Source organism: Camellia sinensis, chromosome 6 (genome assembly GCF_055761805.1).
Source record: "Camellia sinensis isolate YWXY chromosome 6, ASM5576180v1, whole genome shotgun sequence".
Lineage (NCBI taxonomy): Eukaryota > Viridiplantae > Streptophyta > Magnoliopsida > Ericales > Theaceae > Camellia > Camellia sinensis.
In genome coordinates this window covers 178,394,486-178,416,072 of record NC_138966.1, presented here as the reverse complement: position 1 = coordinate 178,416,072, position 21,587 = coordinate 178,394,486, and the positions used below count along the sequence as shown (strand labels likewise).

The window sequence follows — 21,587 nt, the reverse complement described above, 5'->3', positions numbered from 1 at the left end:
TTTTTTGCGTTTGAACTCGTTAACTTTTTAATAAATTAACTCAAACATTCTAAAGTTCGGCTCATAAACTTGCCTCGTTAGCTAGCTTGTTTAATATTTATTATTTATATATTAAATTATGTAAAAATATGTATAAAAAATAAGATAAATATGTTATTTATATATTTAAAAAATATAAATGTAAATAATTGTTAACTATAAATAGTATATTTATATAATAGTGGTAGTAGATATTATTATTTTGATAAAATATTAATTTTTTTAATATGTTTATATATATTGTATATATAATTGTAATCAAAATTTTAATTGTAACATTAGTCTCATATGCAAATATGAATTTGTAAATTTTTTGGCTCGTTAAGGCTCGTGAACATGTTCAAACTCGAGTCAAGTGTAAGCCAATTCGACTTGAGCTCGGTTCGTTAAATTTTTTTATTGAGCTGCGACTCGAGCTCGAATTCACTAAAATCTTAATAAATAAATTCAATCATACAAAAATTCAGTTCAACTCAGACTCATTTGTAACCTTAACTACATAGATAGAAGGAAGAAGATCCAAGTCCATCACCCCTTAGAATATAGCACGTGAATCAATCATTGTATTATGATGTTATTTATCAATATTTGATGGTTATATGGCTGCCAGAGCACTATAATATATATTTATTTTGCTTTCATGTTTCTTGGTATTAGCTTATTCAATCACTCACTTGTCCATTTACCTGATTAATTAATAATTAATCAACTTTTAAATAAATTTTTTTATCATTGTGTTTTAGGTTATCATCTCTAATGATTTTTTTTAATCAATGTAAGCTTTAGATTAATGCAAATTACATCATCTCTGATGGGCTAACAAACATAACATATTAATATAGCATTTGATTAGTCGTAAATCAACGTCCACGCCCCATCATTTTGGATTGATTACGCTAATGAAATGCTCTCATTCTGCAATTACGTAAGCAATTTTTTTGAGGGTTATGTCTCAACGAATCAAATTCTAAACCTGGATTAAAATAACTACAAATTGTAATCCTATAGGCCGTTAATTTGATATTAATGTGGACCACAATTCACATTAATGCACATGTGATTACTTCGGTAATATGGTGACGCCAAATATATTTATATAAAACTTTGCTATATAATAATAGATAACGTGTAATGAGCAATGAGCATATGCATGTCAGACCAAACGTGTACCTGACGATAGGGAGCAATTCCGACGGACTTTACTCGAATAACCCAAGTGAAATTTTAGGACCTCCATGTTATGATTTTAAATTTTGTCATGAGGACGGTTAAAATTTATCAGCTTAAAATAAATTCGGCCAAGACCAAGGAAGCGGTTCTCATAATCCCAACAATTGAAATTGTGATATTAAGATATAATAAGCTTGAAATATATATATAAAAAATTAATTATTATTTTTTAGTATTCAATTAAATAATACTATAATGTAATCAATTTTATTCTTTCGTACACACAACTCAAACTAGTTTTCTTTTTTTATATCCAATGTTTATAATTTTTTGAAATATATATATATATATAATAATATATCACCTACAGAGCAGCCAACTACAGAGACTATAAAGCCACAACAGAGCAGCCAACTACAGAGACTACAAAGCCACAACAAGCCAAGCCACAACAAGAGCTGCTGCCAGCAGAGCCACAACAGGAGCTGCTGTCATTAACAACTAATCAGCTAAAACCAACAAAGAGATAAAGTTTGTTAGTTAGTTAGTTAGTTACATTAGGTAGTTAGTTAGTTACAGATATTATCAGTCTGTTAGATATTTTTTGTATAAATGTATCCATGTAATCAGATATTTAGATTAATGAAATGAGCCTTCGATAAGTCTTCATGGTATCAGAGCTACTCTAAAGCTCTCACGAGCTTGAGGTTGCTCCATCCATGGCTTCCTCATCATCTTCATCCTTACCTGCTAATTTGAATCTTTTAATCTCAAATCTGCACTCTTTCATTACAGTGAAGCTTGATTCTACAAACTTCATCATCTGGCGCAGTCAGTTTCACAATATTCTTCGTGCAACTAAGCTTTTAGATTTTGCAACAGGATCTATTCCTTGTCCTCCATTGTTGATCAAGAATTCATCTGGTACAGAGGTATTGAATCCAGATCGAACACAATGGAACCTCATTGATGCACATTTGCTTAGCTGTATTACAGCAACACTTACACCTGCAATTTTCACATTTGTTCTTCATTTACAACATAGTGCAGAGGTATGGGACACATTATGCAAGAGATTTACTCTGCTCTCTCGATCTCATATTCATCAAATGAAAAATAGGTTGAACAATCTGACTAAGGACTCTAAATCCATTGAAGATTATTTGAGTCAAATTAAAGATTTTGCTGCTCAACTAGCTTTAGCTTCATCACCTGTTGGTGAAGAAGATCTTGTGTTGCTTACTTTAAATGGATTACCTGATGAATTTGATGCTCTTAAAACTACCATTCGTGCACAAGTTGATGCTATTTCCATGGCTGAATTGACATCTCTGCTTTGTTCTGAATCTATTCACATTGAAGCAAAACAAAGAAAGAGTCAGAATCTAAACTCATATGTTGCTTATTCTGCTACAAAAGGTTCTCATTCAGGTTCTTCTTCATCATATTCTCGTGATAGATCCAGTCCTAATTACCGAGGCTCCTCTCGAGGTATCTTCCGCGGGGGTAGATCTTCTAGAGGCAGAGGTAGACAAGGCAGACAACCATTCCATTCTGGACTCATCTGTCAAATTTATGGAAAGGCTAATCACATTGCCTCTGACTGTTGGCATCGATTGGATACTACTTATTCTCAGTCTTCTTTTTCTCCTCACTCACAGCATTCATCTTCCCCAAAGGCATATGTTGCCTCTGCATCACCTGAATCTTCTCCTTGGTATCTTGATTCAGGTGCTACTGATCATATCACGCATGATCTCTCCAATCTCAGCATGTACCAACCATATCAAGGTACTGATCAAGTTACAGTTGGCAATGGTACTTCTCTGCCTATCCAACATACAGGGAAAGGAATTTTGCCTACTCCTCATTATTCTTTTAAGCTTACCAAGGTTTTACATGCTCCTATTTCCTCAAATCTTGTTTCTGTTCATAAACTTACCAAAGACAATAATTGTACTGTTACTTTTGATGATTCTTCATTTGTGGTTCAGGACAAGGCTTCGAAGGCAGTCTTACACCAGGGCTTTAGTGCTCATGGTTTATATCATTTTCCTACTACTTCTTCTCCTCCTTCTTCATCTCATGTTCTTCATACTTCCACTACTGGAGCTGTTTCTGCTGAAGTCTGGCATAAGAGATTGGGCCATCCCTCTCAGTTGAAATTTGTACATATGCAAAGTCACTTGCCTGATATTGCTAATAAAACCTTGGCTCCTTTGTCTTCTTGTGTTCATTGTTGTGTAGCTAAGAGCCATAGACTTCCTTTTATGCTTTCTAATTCTACTGTAAACAAACCATTATCTCTCATTCATAGTGATGTGTGGGGTCATTTTTCTTCTTTGTCTCCATATAAGTACTATGTGCTTTTTGTTGATGATTTTAGCCGGTTTACATGGATTTATCCGTTGTGTTACAAGAGTGAAGTGTTTTCAAAATTTTTGGAATTTAAGGTTTTTGTTGAAACTCAATTTTCCACCAAATTGCAAGTTCTACAAACTGATGGAGGCACTGAATTTGTTAATACTCCAATGACTCAATTTTTAAAAGCTCATGGTATACTTCATCAAATGTCTTGTCCTTATACACCTCCACAAAATGGAGTTTCTGAGCGCAAACACAGGCACATCATTGAAACAACCATTGCTTTGTTACATCATTCTTTTGTGCCTTTACAGTATTGGTTTGATGCAGTGTCCACAGCTACCTATCTCATTAATAGGATGCCTAGCTCTAAGCTTTCTAATAAGTCTCCTTATGAAATTTTATTTAATTCTTCTCCTGCTTATTCCTCTTTTAAGGTGTTTGGCTGTCAATGCTTTCCTTGGCTTCGGCCCTATACTTCTAACAAGCTTCAACCTAGATCTACGGTTTGTGTTTTCCTTGGTTATCATTCATCTTTTAAAGGATACAGATGTCTTGATCTTGCTACAGGAAAAATTCATATTTCTAGACATGTTTTGTTTAATAAGGATATCTTTCCTTTTACCACTGCTCAGCCTCCTTCTAAGTCTTCTTTTGTTTCAAACTTATAGTCCTTCTTTTGGTCCTCTAGCTCTCCTTTTAGATCTGGTGATCCTCATACTCCTCTTCCTTGTCCTACATCTCGGCCTCCCTCTCTTTCTGTATCTTCTGTTGTGCCCACTACTCCTGCTACTGCTACTGCTGTTGCTCCTCTGTCTGCTGTTGCTGCTTCTCTGTCCGAGTCTCCTACAGGTTCATCTCAGCCTCTTCAGCCTTCTAATCCACATCCTTCCTCTCTTGTTCCTATTCCTATTAACTCTATTTTTATAGACTTACCATCTGTACCTTCTTCCTCTCTTCCTTCCAGTTCTTCTGTCAATGTTCATCCTATGATTACTTGATCCAAAACAAGTTGTCTTGTGGCCTCTTCTTCTTCATTCACTGATATAGAACCTTCCACTTATCAACAAGCTCTTACTTCTCCAGTCTGGTATGCTGCAATCCTTGGTGAATATCATGCTCTTCTTGATCAAGGTACTTGGTCTCTTGTGCCTCTACCTTCAACTAAAACCGCCATTGGCTGCAAATGGGTTTTCTGAATCAAAAGAAATTTTGATGGGACTATTGCCTGCTATAAAACTAGGTTGGTGGCCAAAGGATTTTTACAACAAGAAGGTGTTGACTATACTAAGACTTAAACCCGTGGCTAAACAACCTACGATCAGAATTTTGCTTTGCATTGCCTTGCATTATCATTGGCCCTTAAAACAGCTGGACATAAGCAATGCTTTTCTTCATGGTACCTTGGATGAAGAAGTTTATATGCTCCAGCCTCCTGGTTTTACTAGTGTCACTCATCCTCATCATGTTTGTAGACTTCAAAAAGCTCTTTATGGTCTAAAGCAAGCACCTCGAGCTTGGTATTCAACCTTCTCCAAGTTTTTGATCACTCAAGGCTTTGTTAATAGTTACTGTGATAACTTTTTATTCATCAAAAAGACCTCCACTGATATTCTCATTCTCTTGGTCTATGTTGATGACATTCTCCTGACTGGTAGTAGTTCTCTTCTTCTTCAAGAACTGATTGGTCAAATGCATACTGCCTTTGCAATGAAGGAATTAGGCAACATTTCTTACTTTCTCAGTGTTTCTATTCAACCTGTGGGAGCTAATTACTTCTTGTCCCAGCAAAAGTATGCTTCTGAAATTCTCCTCAAGGCTGGCATGACCACTTGTAAACCCTGCAACTCTCCTATATCAGTCAAGCCTACTGTCACTCCTGCTTCTTCTCTGTCTTTTACACAGCCACAACAAGCCAAGCCACACCATAAGCTGCTGCCAGCAGAGCCACAACAGGAGCTGCTGTCATTAACAACTAATCAGCTAAAACCAATTAAGAGATAAAGTTTGTTAGTTAGTTACATTAGGTAGTTAGTTAGTTACAGATATTATCAGTCTGTTAAATATTTTTTGTATAAATGTATCCATGTAATCAGATATTTAGATTAATGAAATAAGCCTTCGATAAGCCTTTAATATATATATTTATTTTACTTGAAAAGTTCAATGTGAACTCAATGCTCATTCTATATAAATTTTTTTTGTCTTGAATTCAGGAAATCCAAGTCTAAAGTGAATTTTTTGAAATAAAGTGAGGCCTAAGCTTGAGCAAGCTAATCGATAGCTACACTTCAGAGTTCAGACTGAGTTTGAACAGATCAACAACTCATCACAGAACCAAATTACAGCCCTTGACATCAGCACATGACCCAAGTGAAGTGTCAACTGACCAATGCTAAAATAGTTTTGGCGACTAATTGTTTTAGTAGCTAAAAACTGAAAACAATTTTGGCAACTAAACTCTGTAGTAGCTAAACTAGAATAACTTTTCCGCGACAAAATCTTTAGTAACTAAAAATGACACTATTGGCGACTATTAATTTGGTCGCCATATATAATTGAACTTTTTGGCGACAACAGATTTAGTAGTTGAAGATGTGAGTTAAATGAATTGTTGCACCCTTTGGGCGACTAGTATCTTAGTCGCCAATATGAATCATCAGCGACTAAAGCATTGTCAGTCGCTAATAGCTGCTTCTTTTGCCTACTAAAAATTAGTTGCCATTATGTTGGATTTTTAGTGACTAAAGCATTGTTTGTCGCTAATTGTTGCCCCTTTTGCCTACTAAAAGATTAGTCGCCATTTCTATTGCATTTTTAGCGACTAAAGTCGCCAATACTTTCGCCGACAACGTATCCGCGACAAAGCTAGCAATCAAAATTTTTAGTCGGCAAATCATTTCGGCGACTAAAATCCGTGCTTTTGGCGATTAAAACATTAGTCGCCAAAAGTGTATTTTTTTGTAGTGTCATTATTTTAAATTTTTTAATATAATATATGATATTTTTCAAAATTTTAGGGTAATTTAGGATTATCACTATAGAGTGCGAAATATTGGAGATCCAAATCTTTATAATTTTAAATTAATTTAAAATTTTTAATATAATATAAAATATTTTTTTATTTTATGAGAGTGAGGTGGTCACCATATGCACCCTAGATCCATCCTTAGAAACAGACGCATTCCAAGAAAGTGTCCTAAAGCCATCACATCGACCATCCAGGTGCATTGCATACAAACTTTGGTCTCCATCTAAAAAGAAATTATCACAAAGCTGCAGAAGACTATGCAATTGTAAGCTTATTCAATGATTTTTTTTTATACATATATCTGTACACATATTTTTTAAACCATGCAAATATTGAAAGTAGAATTCCCATAAAAGGTTATTTAACACATGGCAACGATTCCAATACTATTACATATTTTTTCACGTGACATTGACTCTTTATAGACCATCATTTTTTAATAATATTAAGAACATAAAATTAAAAGATAAAAAATATATTATATGATTAAGATATTATTTTAAGTATGACTCACGTAAATATCTACCGTATAATATTTCTATTCTTTTTTTTCCAATCTTTAGTGTCCATTTCCACCCTATGCATATAAATGCCATATACCCGTAGCATGCATTGCCATGTAAAAACAATGGAGGAGAACACTAGAGGCAAGACCAAGGATGAGGAGAAGGTGAAATACAGAGGAGTTCGTAGGCGGCCATGGGGGAAGTTTGCGGCAGAGATACGTGACTCGGCCAGGCAAGGGGCGCGGGTGTGGCTCGGAACGTTTAAGTCAGCCGAGGAAGCGGCTCATGCCTATGACAGAGCAGCCTATGCCATGAGGGGTCACTTGGCCGTTCTCAACTTCCCAGAGGAATACCGTTCACCAAGAAGTGCCTCCTCTGCTATGTCTTCATCTTCATCTTCATCCTCGTCTTTGATGAGTGAGAATAGAGGGGAGAGAGATAGTAGTAAGCATGGAAACCAAGTGTTTGAATTCGAGTGCTTGGATGATAAGTTGTTGGATGAACTTCTTGAAAGTGAAGAGAGAAAGAACAAGAATCAGCTAAGTTTCTGGCCATCTTAGGCCTTTTAAGAGTTTCTAGTCATCTCAACTTCCAACACTTGCTTAACAGAAATGCTCTTTAGCCAAGAAAAAATATTTTAAAAAGTGAAAAAAATTTGAATTTATTGCACATATACTTAAACAATTGGTGTGTAGTTCATTTCCAATTTTTGACATTTTTTTAAGTATTTTTTCTCATTACGTAGTATTTATGGGACATAATAAGAAAATTAGTTGATGCCCTTCTCTTCCTTCCCTGTCTTTTAAGTGACGGAGATGGGATGAGGTGTGTTGAAATATGTTTTTCTTTTTCCAGTTGTTTTGGTTCTCCTTGTTTGTAAGCATAGACATCTGTAGGTTATTCACCCAAAAAAGACATCTGTAGGTCTGCGTTTGTTCTTTTGTGTTGGCCTGGGAATGCCCCTGACCTAAATACTCATTCATTCCTCTCTCACAGGTGTGTTGTTAAAATTCAAGTTTGTAGATCCTCTCAAATAAGGGCTTGCAAGCCAACCTAACTTCGACATATTTTGAAGTAGAACAAAGTAATAAAATAATAGAAGAATGAAATTGCAAATAAAAATAATAGAAGAATGAAATTGAAGTAGAACATAAAATTAAGAATAAGATGCTTGCACCACCAAGCCATGACGGAAATACTTTGCTCCATAAGATTGGCATGACAGACTTCTTGTTAAGAGTTGAAATTTCCTAACCAAGATCAGTGAGACACAAAATAACAAATAAGAACACAAAGACATACACAAGAACACAAGGATTTACGTGGTTCACCTCAAAACAAGACTACGTTCATGGCTGCTGCAATTTTCACTATGATAAAAAAAATGTAACTTTTTTTTTTTAAACCTAAAAGAGGCGCCCCTAATCTATTTATAAATATAGAATTAGGATTACATTGAAGCAACATGTGAATTACGAATAGAATGATCCTTAATCTTTTATATGAAATGAACATTTTCTTAAAATGGTAAATAAATATTTCTTTTGTATTTTGTAATAGATTTATCATTATTTTTTAGTCAACTAAACATAAAATCCATTTTATTTCAATGAACTAAATATTATCTTATCAACTATGCTACATCCCTTCAATATAGCATTACCATTTTGACACCTAATGAGGTGGAAGAAAGAGAAAATAGAGAGAGAGAGAGAGAGAGGAGACAATATTAGGCGTGATTTTTAGGGGTGATAAATTAGGTTCCTCAAACATTTTTTGAGAGAGAAGGGATGCGGAGTGTGGGCATATCCCTTCACATAGTCCACCTATGTCATTGAGGTTGGATTGAAAGTGCTTAATTAAGAAAAATTATTGAATGTTTCTGGAACACCATGTATTCATACTCCTTCACTAATCATCATACATTATACCCCTCATGTCACTTAATCACCCGATACAAAATCATAGATTTTATATTTTTCACCAATCACAACACTTTGGATCAATTAGTGCTCCAAAATATTTTTCTTATCTTATTGGTACTCGTGAAATACCAATCACAAACCAAATTGATTAATCTATGTTTATTCCTCAAAATTGTATGTGATATGGGTGTGTATGTATATGTATATATGTATGTGTATCTCATCTTTTCTAATTGCTGCATGTTTGGTATGTGTGTATTTCTGTGCTAGCAGTCCCGTTTGTTTTCTGAGGTAAAATGGAAGAAATTTATAGTAAGGAGATTAATAGTGAGGGGATTGATAGTGAACAGTAAAATTGTGTTTGTTTTGATGATAGTTATTAGTGTGGAAATTGTTAAATTATTTTTATATAAACAAATAAAAAAATATAAAAAATTAAACATTAGTGTTCAAAAAAAAATTCCCAATATGTAAAAAAAAAAAAAAAAAAAATCTAATCCCCTCACTATTTTTCTAATACCAATCTCCATCTTAATTCTCTCTTCTATCCTAATCCCTTCCCCAACTCTACAAACAAACACAATACTAAATAGCCCCACCTCCATCCTAATCACAATCCATCCTTTACACCCCAAAACAAACGAGGCCTCAATGTTGATTTGCATAGTACTGGATGATTTGTAATTTCACATCAAAATATTTATAAGTGAAATGAAATAGATTGAGATGAAATGAAATAGAATGATCCTTAATCCCAAACCCCTCATTAGATTCAATGTTTAAGTGAACGATATTTATTAGGATCCACCGACGCAACACTTCCAAGGAAAAAAAAATCCCCTCTTAGTAGGAAGTCTGTGAGGAGTAACTTGAAGACAAGAAAGTAGCCATAAGAAGAACAACTATAATTAAGTGGTGTAGAGACCTCCACCTCCTCCCCCCACTCATCCTCCTCAATTGTTGGCATGTGATCCAACACTGAAATCCACAACAAGCCGAACTTGTCACCGCCTAGATGAGACAAGCTTGGAGGATTATCATATCAAACACTCCATACACGTAAGCATCTTCATGTTCATGGATACCTAAACTTCCAATGAACCAAATCCTTGTCTCTATCTAAGTCATATCCAACTAGGCATGGACATGACTAATACCCATATAACTTGCTGTCAACCACCCCCCCTGGCCCCAATAAATGACTTGCATTACAAAAGCAGGTTATGGGCATTTTCCCAATTTTTGGTATTAACATCGTAGCTTTGGAGAATACTATTCATAGGCGGACCCACCACAATACATGCCTTGGCGACCTGTACAACTACTGAGAATACAGCTCTAATCCCATTGAGAGATGGAATTGATGGCGAGAAAGAGGGTATGGACTTGTGTAACTCACTCCAATTCCGCCCTGCGACAACTCAGATCAATTCGAACCAATTGATTGCGACATTCCCGTTCAATTTTGGTATGACGGTGGCAGCGGCAGATGAGGTTATGAGTGAAATTCTGGGGATTCACCCTTTTTTTTTTCACCGCCTGATGTGGTCCAATCAAAATGCAGTGGGCTTCGAATTGGGGATGATCCTTGCAGGAGGCTCGCCCTGCCCTTGTTGTAATGCAACCTGTCCCTACAACTCTGTTTGTTTGTTGGAATAGGATTAATGCTTCCTACCCCCACTGGTGGTCGACCTCCAGTGAGGTGTCGGCCCTGGATTGGTCCAAAAAAAAAATTGTTTTTTTTTTTTTTTTTTTTAAGTTTTCAGGGCGCGACCCCCACTGGGGGTATGCAGCGCGGTTGGTTGGAATAGGTTGTATCAGATTATTTGTACAGTGAAATTAAATGAGAAAATTATTAGTGAGTTAATAATACTAGTAGGTAATCCGTGCAGTCTACGAGAATTTATTTTTAAAATAAAAAATTAATTTTGAGTTGTAATAATGTGTAGAAAAATTTAATAATTGAAAGTTAAATACAAACAAATTTGTTAATAATTGATAAAAAAAAATTGTCATTGTGTGTGTGATCTTGTGTGAAATGGTCATAAAAATAATTTGGGTAAATTGTCAATAGGGCCTAATAGTTGAGCTTAATTCCCATCAAATCTTATTGAAGATAAGTCCTACTAAAATCGTTGCTAAAAATAATTTTTTGTGAAGATTTTTTACATACTTTGCTAAAAATTGACAATTAGTAACTTTTTTTTGTCAAGATTTTTATAAATTATCACTAAAATTTACAATTAATAATGTTTTTCTGCAACAAATTTTTTAAACTCTTGCCGAAAATTGAAAATTAATGACTTTTATTATGACGATTTTTATAAACTGTCGCTAAAACTTATAATTAGTAACATTTTTTGTGACAATTTTCAAAATGTTGTTAAAAATTAACAATTAATGACATTTTTTTAATAGTGTTTAATGTCATTAATTCTCACAAAACCTATTAGACAATAAGTCCACTTATTAGGATTTATACATAAGTCCCTAAAATAATTTTTTTTAAATGTTAAAAAAAAGAAGGTATATTCTCAACTTAAAATCAAATTCTTATTTGTGTTAGTCAAACTTACCAAAAATCATGAATTCCACTTGTATCAAAGTATTTTTTTTTTAAAAATAAAAATAGAAACAATGGAAAATTTTATAATATACAAATTATGATTTAGTTATAACTCATGGTGTATTATTTTGGTTATTAATCGAAAATGTCTTTACTAATTTCTTATTTTTTTTGTTATGTCTAAAGTGGTGCATTGAGTTTTAATTATGCTTTAAGTGGTGTTTGATTATGATCTATAATAATACTTCTATATGATAATATTTAAATATTTTATTACACGAAAAAATGCTTAAGGTGGGTAGACTCAAATGTAAGATTTATGCTTATATCAGTACAATCGTAAAAGTTATTCACATTAATATATAAAAAATTACAAATTCAAATTATAAAACAATGTCCTCAAAGGGAATTAGCCAAAAAAATCCATAGCCTTAATAATTTTAGTTCTCAAAGTAGTTCTGATTAATTATGTACACATTATAATAACTGCAAATTTTTTATTCCAACCAAATTATTTTTACATATCATTTCTAGCAGAGCTCATAAGGATGCATTATCAGTAATACTATCAACTCAAAAATTTTATTTATAAATTATTCAAGAAATATCAATAGGTGCTTTAAATATACACAATCATTTTCGATGAATCATTATTATTTAAAACAATACTCCATACTATTTATCATTTGATATTTTTCAATTGATCTTCTAAAAACTTAATAAAAAAAAAAAAGTATTGAATTCTATTAATTTAATCAATCAATAATTTCATGTTAAATAAAAAATTATATATAAATTAATATTAAGACATCAATAAGATAGACAAATAATAAAAAATAAAAAAAGAAAATTAATTTGATTCATGCGATGCACATAATTAAGTACATTCTGTTTCATTTATTTATTTATTTGTGTATCGAGATAATTTCTTTTCAAATATCATAATAATTAAATTATAAAAACAAGTATTTTTCAAATAGAGTCCATATAAAATTGGTTAGTATAATTAAAATTGAGTTTGTATAGAATTTTATATGTAAATAGAAAAGGCATGCTGATGTGGATTTTTTTTTGAAAAAAGTAAGCATTTATAATGTGTCACATAAGAAAAGGGAAAACATTACTTATATATATATATATATATATATGTATATACTAGCAGTTGACCCATGCAATGGACGTACTATTTTTTGTAAAAAAATATTTGATGATACAATGTATATAATAAAAGAATAATTTTAATTTTAATTTAAAATTAAAATTAAAGCATGATTTTAACTTATTTTGATAATATTGGCACTATCGTTCTATAAAATTGTTACTTGAATACGTATATATATTAATTTTAGTTAAATTATTTGTGTATTTTGATAATTTTAGTTCTATCGTATTATAAAAATATAATTACCGTATAATAATTTTGTATGATATATATTAAATTATAAAATAGTAAAATAATGGGGATTTTTTTTAGAGTCCCAGGTATTAAGATTTTATAATATAAAAAATATTTAATATTTTCATAATGTCTAAGGTCCCTCGACATTGATCAGGAGAAAATTCGATCCAGAAAATTTCTCTAGACGTCCCTAGACTTCCTAAAGAATTTCTCTCCAGACTAGAGAATTTGTAACGTCTTGAAATAAATGCAATATTTCATTCAAAACAATAAGTAAATAACATTATGAATCAAAGTATAATGTTCTTCTATTACATGAGATTCGATTGTATAAAAGGGGTGACACATGCGATAGACATTCATAAATAGAACACCCTAAATTTAGAGCATGTGTTACCAAACAATAATAATGTAATAAAAGCTAAATAGATAATTATATGCCTTAATGGCTTATATCTTTTCAAGTCAAGGCCTGGGTACATCAAAAGTTAGTTGTAAGCTCAATACAAATAAAGCCCTAGGATTGTACAAACGTTAAATACAAAAAAATAAATAAATAACAAAACAAAATTGAGCCTTTAGCTCCACGGTCCTTCCAAGCTAAGTTCTTGGTGGAGGTATATCACCAGCACCTGAAAATAGTTTTCCCAAATAGGGTGAGCTAAAACCTAATAGAAATAATCTAACACAATATATGAATCTTAACAAAGATATAAGTGTGACATGCACATACAGTTTCCATAATAAAATCATTTATAACTCTTTTGCAAAATTATACAATGTTGAACTTATATCTTGATCCATTTTACTTCCATTTATGAGTTGTTTCCATTTTTATCAGACAACTAAATTGAGAATACAACTCAGTGGGTCTCTAACTAATATAGTTGCCATACAAACACTTCTATTTGTCATTTTACGAATATTTCGTCAACGGGAATCGGCACCCATGTATACTCGTGGTTTTCAGGACTTTCACATTAGACACTCCGGTCAACTTAATTCAATGGAATACATCCCCCTTCTTCTCCCAAATATGGAGTACATCCTTTTTTTTCTCCCAAACATTATGCATTCACAATGTATTAAAGATGTGACAACACTCAATGCAAATGGATGAGAAATTAGTTTCAATTCACCTAATTCTCATGCAATTTTTACAACAATCATAGCTATCTTTCACCAATAGCCCAAAACAGATATTTCTAAACAAATATACAATCTTCAAGATAGATAAATTATCCAAATTCCATAAGTGAGTGATAATATATATCCAACTCCACCATTTATATAAACATCCATCCAATTTCAAATTTTCAATACCAATTTCAATTATTTATACAACATAAATGGTTAAGACATTTTAGGGCAAACTTCATTTCCTTTCAAAATTCAACCTAAGTATCAAAATTAATAATTTTATGACAACATAACCTCATATTTACTCTTATGACCATTTTCAATACAACCATTTCTAAACTCTTTTTTTGATTTTAACCCAAAACCCTAGATTTGTTCAAAATCTCCCAAAATCACAATATTATTTATACAAAACAAATAGCTAAGTTAAAAATCATAGAAGAGTGTAGAAAATCCCTACATCAAAGCTAAAAGACGAGCAAAGCAAGGAAGAAACTTGGATGAAGCCGAAATCCAACTCTATTCGGATGAAACGTAGCCTTAGAGATGCTCTACCTTTTTAACAAAGGCATATTGGTAGAGAAACCACCAAATCTAGGTGAAAATATAGAGAGAGAAAGAGTTTTAGAGAAGAAAGCTCTAGATCTAGGATTTTTAGGAAGTTTAGAGAGAGATAGAGAGATAAGAAAAAGTAATGTAAAAAGTGATTCTTACGGACTGAAAAACGCACAGTCCGCTTGAGCGCAGGAAGTGGCGCTTTAGCGTTGAGACGCAATAAGTTATTCCGCTCGAGCGCAAAAAGTGACAGTCGAGCGTAGATTACACACTTCCAATAGTTTTGCAGACAGCAGGCCAACGCTTGAGCGAAAGAAAAATCGCTCGAGCTGAGACCGCTCGAGCGTAGAGTATACTTTCCTAGTAGCTTTGCAGACCTGCAAATGTACTAAGAATTCACAAAGCCCGCTCAAGCACAAAAAGTGACGCTCGAGCAAAGGTGTAAAATTTTAGGCAACAAAAGTTTGAAAACCAAGCTACTAACCTGTTCCAAACACAACCCAATAGCCAAACTCAAGGAAATATAAGGGAAGTAAGACATGAACAATAATACAAAATCATGAAATCCGAGTTCAAAATACAAAATGGGTTGGGTCTAAACCAGAATCGCTATAACGTCTTGAGAATTTCTTTGGATTTCCGTCTAAAGATTCTAGAAAGGCCAAAAAGAAATTATGTGTAGAGAATTTCTCTTGGTTCAAGCTAGAGAAAATTGAAATTTCTCCAATTTTGTTCACAAATTGCTGTGGCTTTGTTCACAGAGAATTTTTCTGGCTTTCTTTACAAATTTCTCTGTGTTTGAAATTTAGACTAGTCTGCATTTTCTAAGATTTCTTATGTTCATCGTCACTTTGATGTCATTGAAACAAAGAGGATCTCAATGGCGACATAGAACTAGTTCTTCGGCATGGAGTTGTTCCACCATTTCACGTCTCGTTCTCTCAGAAACTTCTCAGATTCATCTATCACATTCTCGCAATCGCCTTCAGTTTTGTCGAGATCTAGTAATGGAGCACCTGAGACCGTTGGAGGTGCGAAGAGAGCTTCATTGGTTGGATCTGGCCGTTTAGGAATAATTCGTTGATCAAGATCTCAATTCGGTCGACGACAAGCCTATCGTCCCAAACCTAGCCAAAAATTTGAACTCAAATGAGCCCAGAACCGACGCCTCAGACATTGGAGGTGTCGCATTCGGAGACGACGAACACATCATGAAGTGCATTAGACTTGCCAAAGCATTGTAAAAGAATCCTCCTCCACCACCGCCTTCAGAGCCATAGGTGGAGCTCGACGGAGCACTAACATAAGGCATGGAGCAAGTGCTATCAATATCGTTAGCGTAGATGTAGGGTTTGTGAAAGATTGCGGTTTTGCCATTGTTAGGGTCTTGAAGCACTGGTCTAGAGTATGTGACAACTCCGCCGCCATTGCTGGTGGTAGTGGTGGTGAGAGTTTCAAACCCTTCTTCTGTGTGTGCGTATGTGTGTGTGTGCGTGTGTGTGTGTGTAAGAGAGAGACAGAGAGAGAGGTTTTGGAAGTTGGCATGGAAAAGTGTAAAACTGAACCAAGATTGGGTGGGTAGATATATGGGGGTGGGTGAGGGACCTTAGATATCACAAAATAATATTGTGGACCTCTCCCATTACTAAAAATGGAAGAGGGACCTTAGACTAATTTTCTCTAAAATAAATACTCGTTTTAATATTAAAAAAAATAGTTAAATTAGAAGAAGAATTAGTAATATAAATTAAAAGTAATTCTAATTCATTTTTAAAATAAAAATATGTAGAAATAGAAATTATATAAAATTTATTAAAAAAATCAAATATAAATATGTTGTGGTTGGATTATCATATAAAGATTTTTTATGATATATATATATATATATATATTAAATTATAAGATTATAAAATAAACACACTTAATTAAATTAAAATATCAATTATATAAAAGAAATTCAACAACGACTAATTAAGAAAGAATCGCATTTGTGATTATGTAAAATAATATAAGAAATAAAGTATAATTTTATATATAGAATCACTATAAAATTTAAACGACAAATTCATAATATAGAATAATATATAATTGATATTGGGTATAGAATAATATACGGGAAAACAAGAAGGAAAAAAAAGAGCATTAAAAAAAAATCCTAATATCCTTAAAAAAATTATGAAGAAAAACATGAAACACAAAATTGGTATTGGATTTGTGAATTATCTCAATTTATCATAAAAAATGTATGAAAAAGAAATATTTGTCAAATAGAGTCCTTATAAAATAAGTAAAGTTAGTATAACTTAAATTAAGTTTGAATTTGTGTACAACTTTATATGTAATTAAGAAAATATATGATGATGTGCTCTTGAAAAAAAATAAGACTTTATAATATGTCATCTAAGTAAGGCAAAAATATTACTTTTAATAATATATATATATATATATATATGATGATGATGATGATGATGATGATGATGAGGAGGGCAATAGTTGGCTGGAACTAAATATTAAAAATTACTTTAAGATTCTCATTTTATGGAAGGTGCTTTTTTTTTTTTTTTTTTTGTAATATTTTTAAATAAGAGACAAGCAGTTTGATTTGAATACTACTTCCCTATGGATTGGTACACCCTCACTAAAGGGATTTCTAATCCCAAATTGACTATTTATCCAAACGGAATAAATCAGTCTCATAGGTATAAGACTATGTCTACCCACTAAAAGGAAAGAAGGCTTAATTAAGCCAAGACCAACCCAACCCCACCCCTATGTGCTCTGAATAGAAGTTGACCAAAACACAATTTTATTTAGCAAAACAACCTTTTATTTCAAGAAAATTAATCACTAGGTTTGTTTTCAGTTTTTTAAAAATATTTTTAAAAAAATTCTATTTTCTTGTTTTTAGTATTTTTTTGTTTTTACTAATTTTTTTAACATTTTAAACAATTTGTTTTTTAATTTTTAGACACACCAAATACAAATACACTTAAAAAATATAATTTTCATGAATTTTTTTTAAGAAAATCACTAAATACCAAAAATATAAAAATTCAGTATATTTTTATATTTTTGTGTATTTATTAATTTATTAATTTTTTTTACTAATATTTTACTTTTTAAATACATCTAAATAAGATATCTAAAAAAGTGAAAAAAATATTTAAATTTTTAAAAATATTCACTAAAAAAATTATGAAAAAAAAAAATTTAAAATTTAAATAATTGAAACAAAGCGCACTGAATATTTGTTGCAGCATAAATTTTACTTTTTCATGTGGATTCACTCAATAAATTTATTATTGACCTACGGAACCCAAAAGTACTAAAAAATAATGACTGGTCGCAACATTGTTGAACGTGGAGTGTTCTACGTTGGTCGATCTGAGTTAGGAATGACTATGGATGGACATATGGTTATTTAAAGTGCATAACTTGACTGGATTCATATATAAATGGGTGATTTTATAGATACAATATAAATAGATACAGTTTAGAATATTATATTATTACGGGTTGCGAGTAGGTTGTGGGTTTTACCTGCACCCGTAAGAACCTGTTCGCACTTAAACTTTTTTGTTTTTAAAACCTGGACCGTTTTCATTCATCCTATATTTTAGATGGAGTTTGCAAGTTTACAAATATTTTTATTTTATTTAATGGGTTTGAATTGGATGAAGATTGACAACAATTTATTGTTATTTTATTATTGCATCTTGGATGAATGTAAAAGTTAATGAATAATTACTTTAGGTAAGTTTAGGATTTTGAATGATTTTACTTTAATTGTATTGTTGGGTACGGAACGATTTTGATGATTTAGTTGAGAATTTTAAAAGATGTACTTGTGTTAATGTATGATTTTATTTAAAAGTTTAGGATTTTAAATGATTTACTTGTGTTAAAAATTAATTTTGTTGTATTTTTAATTTTATAAATTTTAATTCATTAATTATTAATGTTGAGCATTTTAGAAAATGGGGAGAAAATGATTCAAAATAAATATTTACAAAATGGGAAAAAAAAAAGGCCAAAAAATAAATTTTTTTAAAAAAAAGTCCAATCCACAAATCGCCCGCACATCAGCAAACCTTAGTCGCACAAACCGCAACCTGCACTGCGGGCGGTTGGGGGTTCAATTTTTTTCAAACCGCACATATGCGGGCAGGTCTAAACCGCAAACTAAACCGTCCAAAACCCTGGCGGTTCGATTTTGGACCGTTTAGTTTGCGGTTTGGACTCGTCCACATATGTGTGGTTTGAGAAAAATTGAACCCTCAATCACCCGTAGTGCGGGTTGCGGTTTGTGCGGATGTGCGGGCGGTTACAGGTGAGTTGCGGACTGAACTTTTTTCTTTAAAAATTTATTTTTGGGCCTTTTTTTTCTCTGTTTTATAAATATTTATATTAGGTCATTTTCCCTCATTTTCTAAAATTCTCAACATTAATAATTAATGAATTAAAACTTATAAAATTAAAAATACAACAAAATCAATTCCTAATACAAGTAAATCATTCAAAATCCTAAACTTTTAACTAAAAGCAAACTAAAGTAAAATTTATAAGACTTATTAAAGTGGCATGCATTATGATAAATATATATATATTATTTAAGAAGTAGTTTATATATATATATATATATACTAGTTACAAAGACCCGTGCCTTGCACGAGTTACTATTACAGCATATTTAAGTTTTATATTTTAATAATTTTTAAAAATAAAAATATTATTTTATGAAATTAAATAGAATAAATTATTAAATATATGATAGAATTATATAAATTGTATTATAAATAATAGCAATTAAAAAAAATATAAAAAGTCCCATCGTTTTAACATAATTATATTCTTTTCTTTTTCAGTAAAACTAAGTGTCAAAACATAAAGATAAATAAAATAAAATATATGTTTTAGGATAAAAGAAATAAGATAATTCCCTATTTAAAAAAAAAACTGAATTAATAAAGAAATAGAAAAGAATACATATATATACAAATGATCCATTTTTTTTATTAAATAAATCATACTCGTATAGCAAATTATCAATTTTATTAATAAATAAATCCTTATATCAATTAACAATTTTTAATGATATAAAAAAATATCTTTCAGTTAGCCATTTTGTTAATAAATAAAGTATTAAGTCAATTAACAGTTTTTAATGATATGAGAAATATTTTTCAATAAACAATTTTGATAATTTATTATTACGTAGGAGCGTAGTTATTTATTTTTTTTCTTTTGATTATTGTGTTAAATTAAAATTTATAGCAAACGATAGTTGGAATTTGTATTATTATAGGGTTAATTCATATTTTAAACAAACATAATGGGTTTCTTTGTAATTTGATAAAAAAATAAAAGATTTATGTTTTACAATTTACTAGAATGTTTGCATATTTATGAGAAAACCTTCATTCAAATTGTTATACCATTAGTAAATTATACAAAATAAAAGGGCAAAATAGGAAATTCCCAAACAAGCTAAGGGCAAAATAAGGAGAGGCTCTATTTACACACCACCTTTCCTCTCAAGGTAAACCATTAATTAATTTATTTTTTATTATAATTTTAAACTTGAGTGAAATGACTACAAATGACAAGTTATGATACACACCATTTGTATAATTATCATATTTACCCTGAATCCACATAATTTTGTGGCATCCAAGATTTTTCATACTCTTATAATTGAATAAGCTTATTATCGGTCTCATCACTGGCAACAGTTTGAAGGTACAACAAAAACAACAAATTAGAACGTTTGCTAGAAAACAGTGATGAAAAAGACAAAATAGAACTCACAAACGCATTACCTATTTCACCAGCTTATATATTAAACTTGTCCAACATAAATAGCACATAAGACTGATTTCCAATAATAGCTTGGCAATCATTAAGAAAATTATATAGGACGCTCATAAATCTGCACAGCATATGCAGTCCATGAAAAAAAAAATACAGTAAGAAATTGTGAGTTAATTAAGAACCAAAGATGCTATGTCAAACTACCTGCTGTATGGATCAGAGGGGTTAGCTTCCTTGAGATAAATATGGGTGTATACTGTGATGGGTGGGGTGTGTGAGTAAGGGTAAATATGCAAATTTGTGGTGTGTATTGAGCAAAATATTTATTAAATTTATCAAATTATTAAAGGTGTACCTTGAGAAGTGATTTGTCTTGAGATAAATTATAGTGTGTAAATAGAGGCACCCAAAATAGGCAACCCAAAACAAACCTTCCCAACCAAAGCAACCAAAATGTCTTACATAATTTCTAAAATGCCACCACTCAAATTGTTTCACCAACCAACTAAAGGGCAAAATCACAATTTCAAAATAAGCTAAGGGTAAACGAGGAAAAGAAATGACAAGCCTCGTGAAAAAAGAGCTTCTTATATGTATAGATATATATTCTCACTGTGGGGACATATTTTTGGGTAGTTCACATGGCCGAGGTTGTTAGCCGAGGCGCCACGTGCACGGACCATGATGCCAAGATATGATGCAATAATACCGGAATCTGAGATATTTGGATAGAGGGCTAGAGTCTTAGATGGCATCAAACTACCTATTTGAATAGAGGACTAGAATCCTAGATTGAGAGAGGACTTCAGTTTGGATAAAGATAAGACTCTTAGAGAGTTTATCTCAATCCTACTGAGAGTCCAAGATTAGCAGTAATCTAGAGTCCATTAAAACAAGGCTTCTATTAGAACTAGGTTTGTGTTGGCTATAAAAGGGAGGTACACTCATCGGTCTAAGGTATGCTTTTTATGCTCTGTCTAGTGAGTTAAGCACTATTGGTTGTCATTGAGAGATATTTTACTAACTTGATCGTCGGAGTGAACCTGGGTGGACGAACCACCGCGGGATTCTTATATTTCTG

General features: G+C 31.9%; 1 protein-coding gene across 1 annotated transcript; it reads left to right on the top strand.

Moving 5' to 3' along the window:
- Positions 1 to 7,232: 7,232 nt before the first annotated feature.
- LOC114283345 (ethylene-responsive transcription factor ERF098) lies at positions 7,233 to 7,670 on the top strand. Its single transcript, XM_028226155.2, has one exon. It carries the CDS (start codon positions 7,233 to 7,235, stop codon positions 7,668 to 7,670), a length of 438 nt encoding a protein of 145 aa, XP_028081956.2.
- Positions 7,671 to 21,587: the final 13,917 nt, after the last annotated feature.

Bases quoted from the DNA above. Each gene is read 5' to 3' on its own strand.
- LOC114283345 (XM_028226155.2), top strand. From the start codon at position 7,233: ATGGAGGAGAACACTAGAGGCAAGACCAAGGATGAGGAGAAGGTGAAA.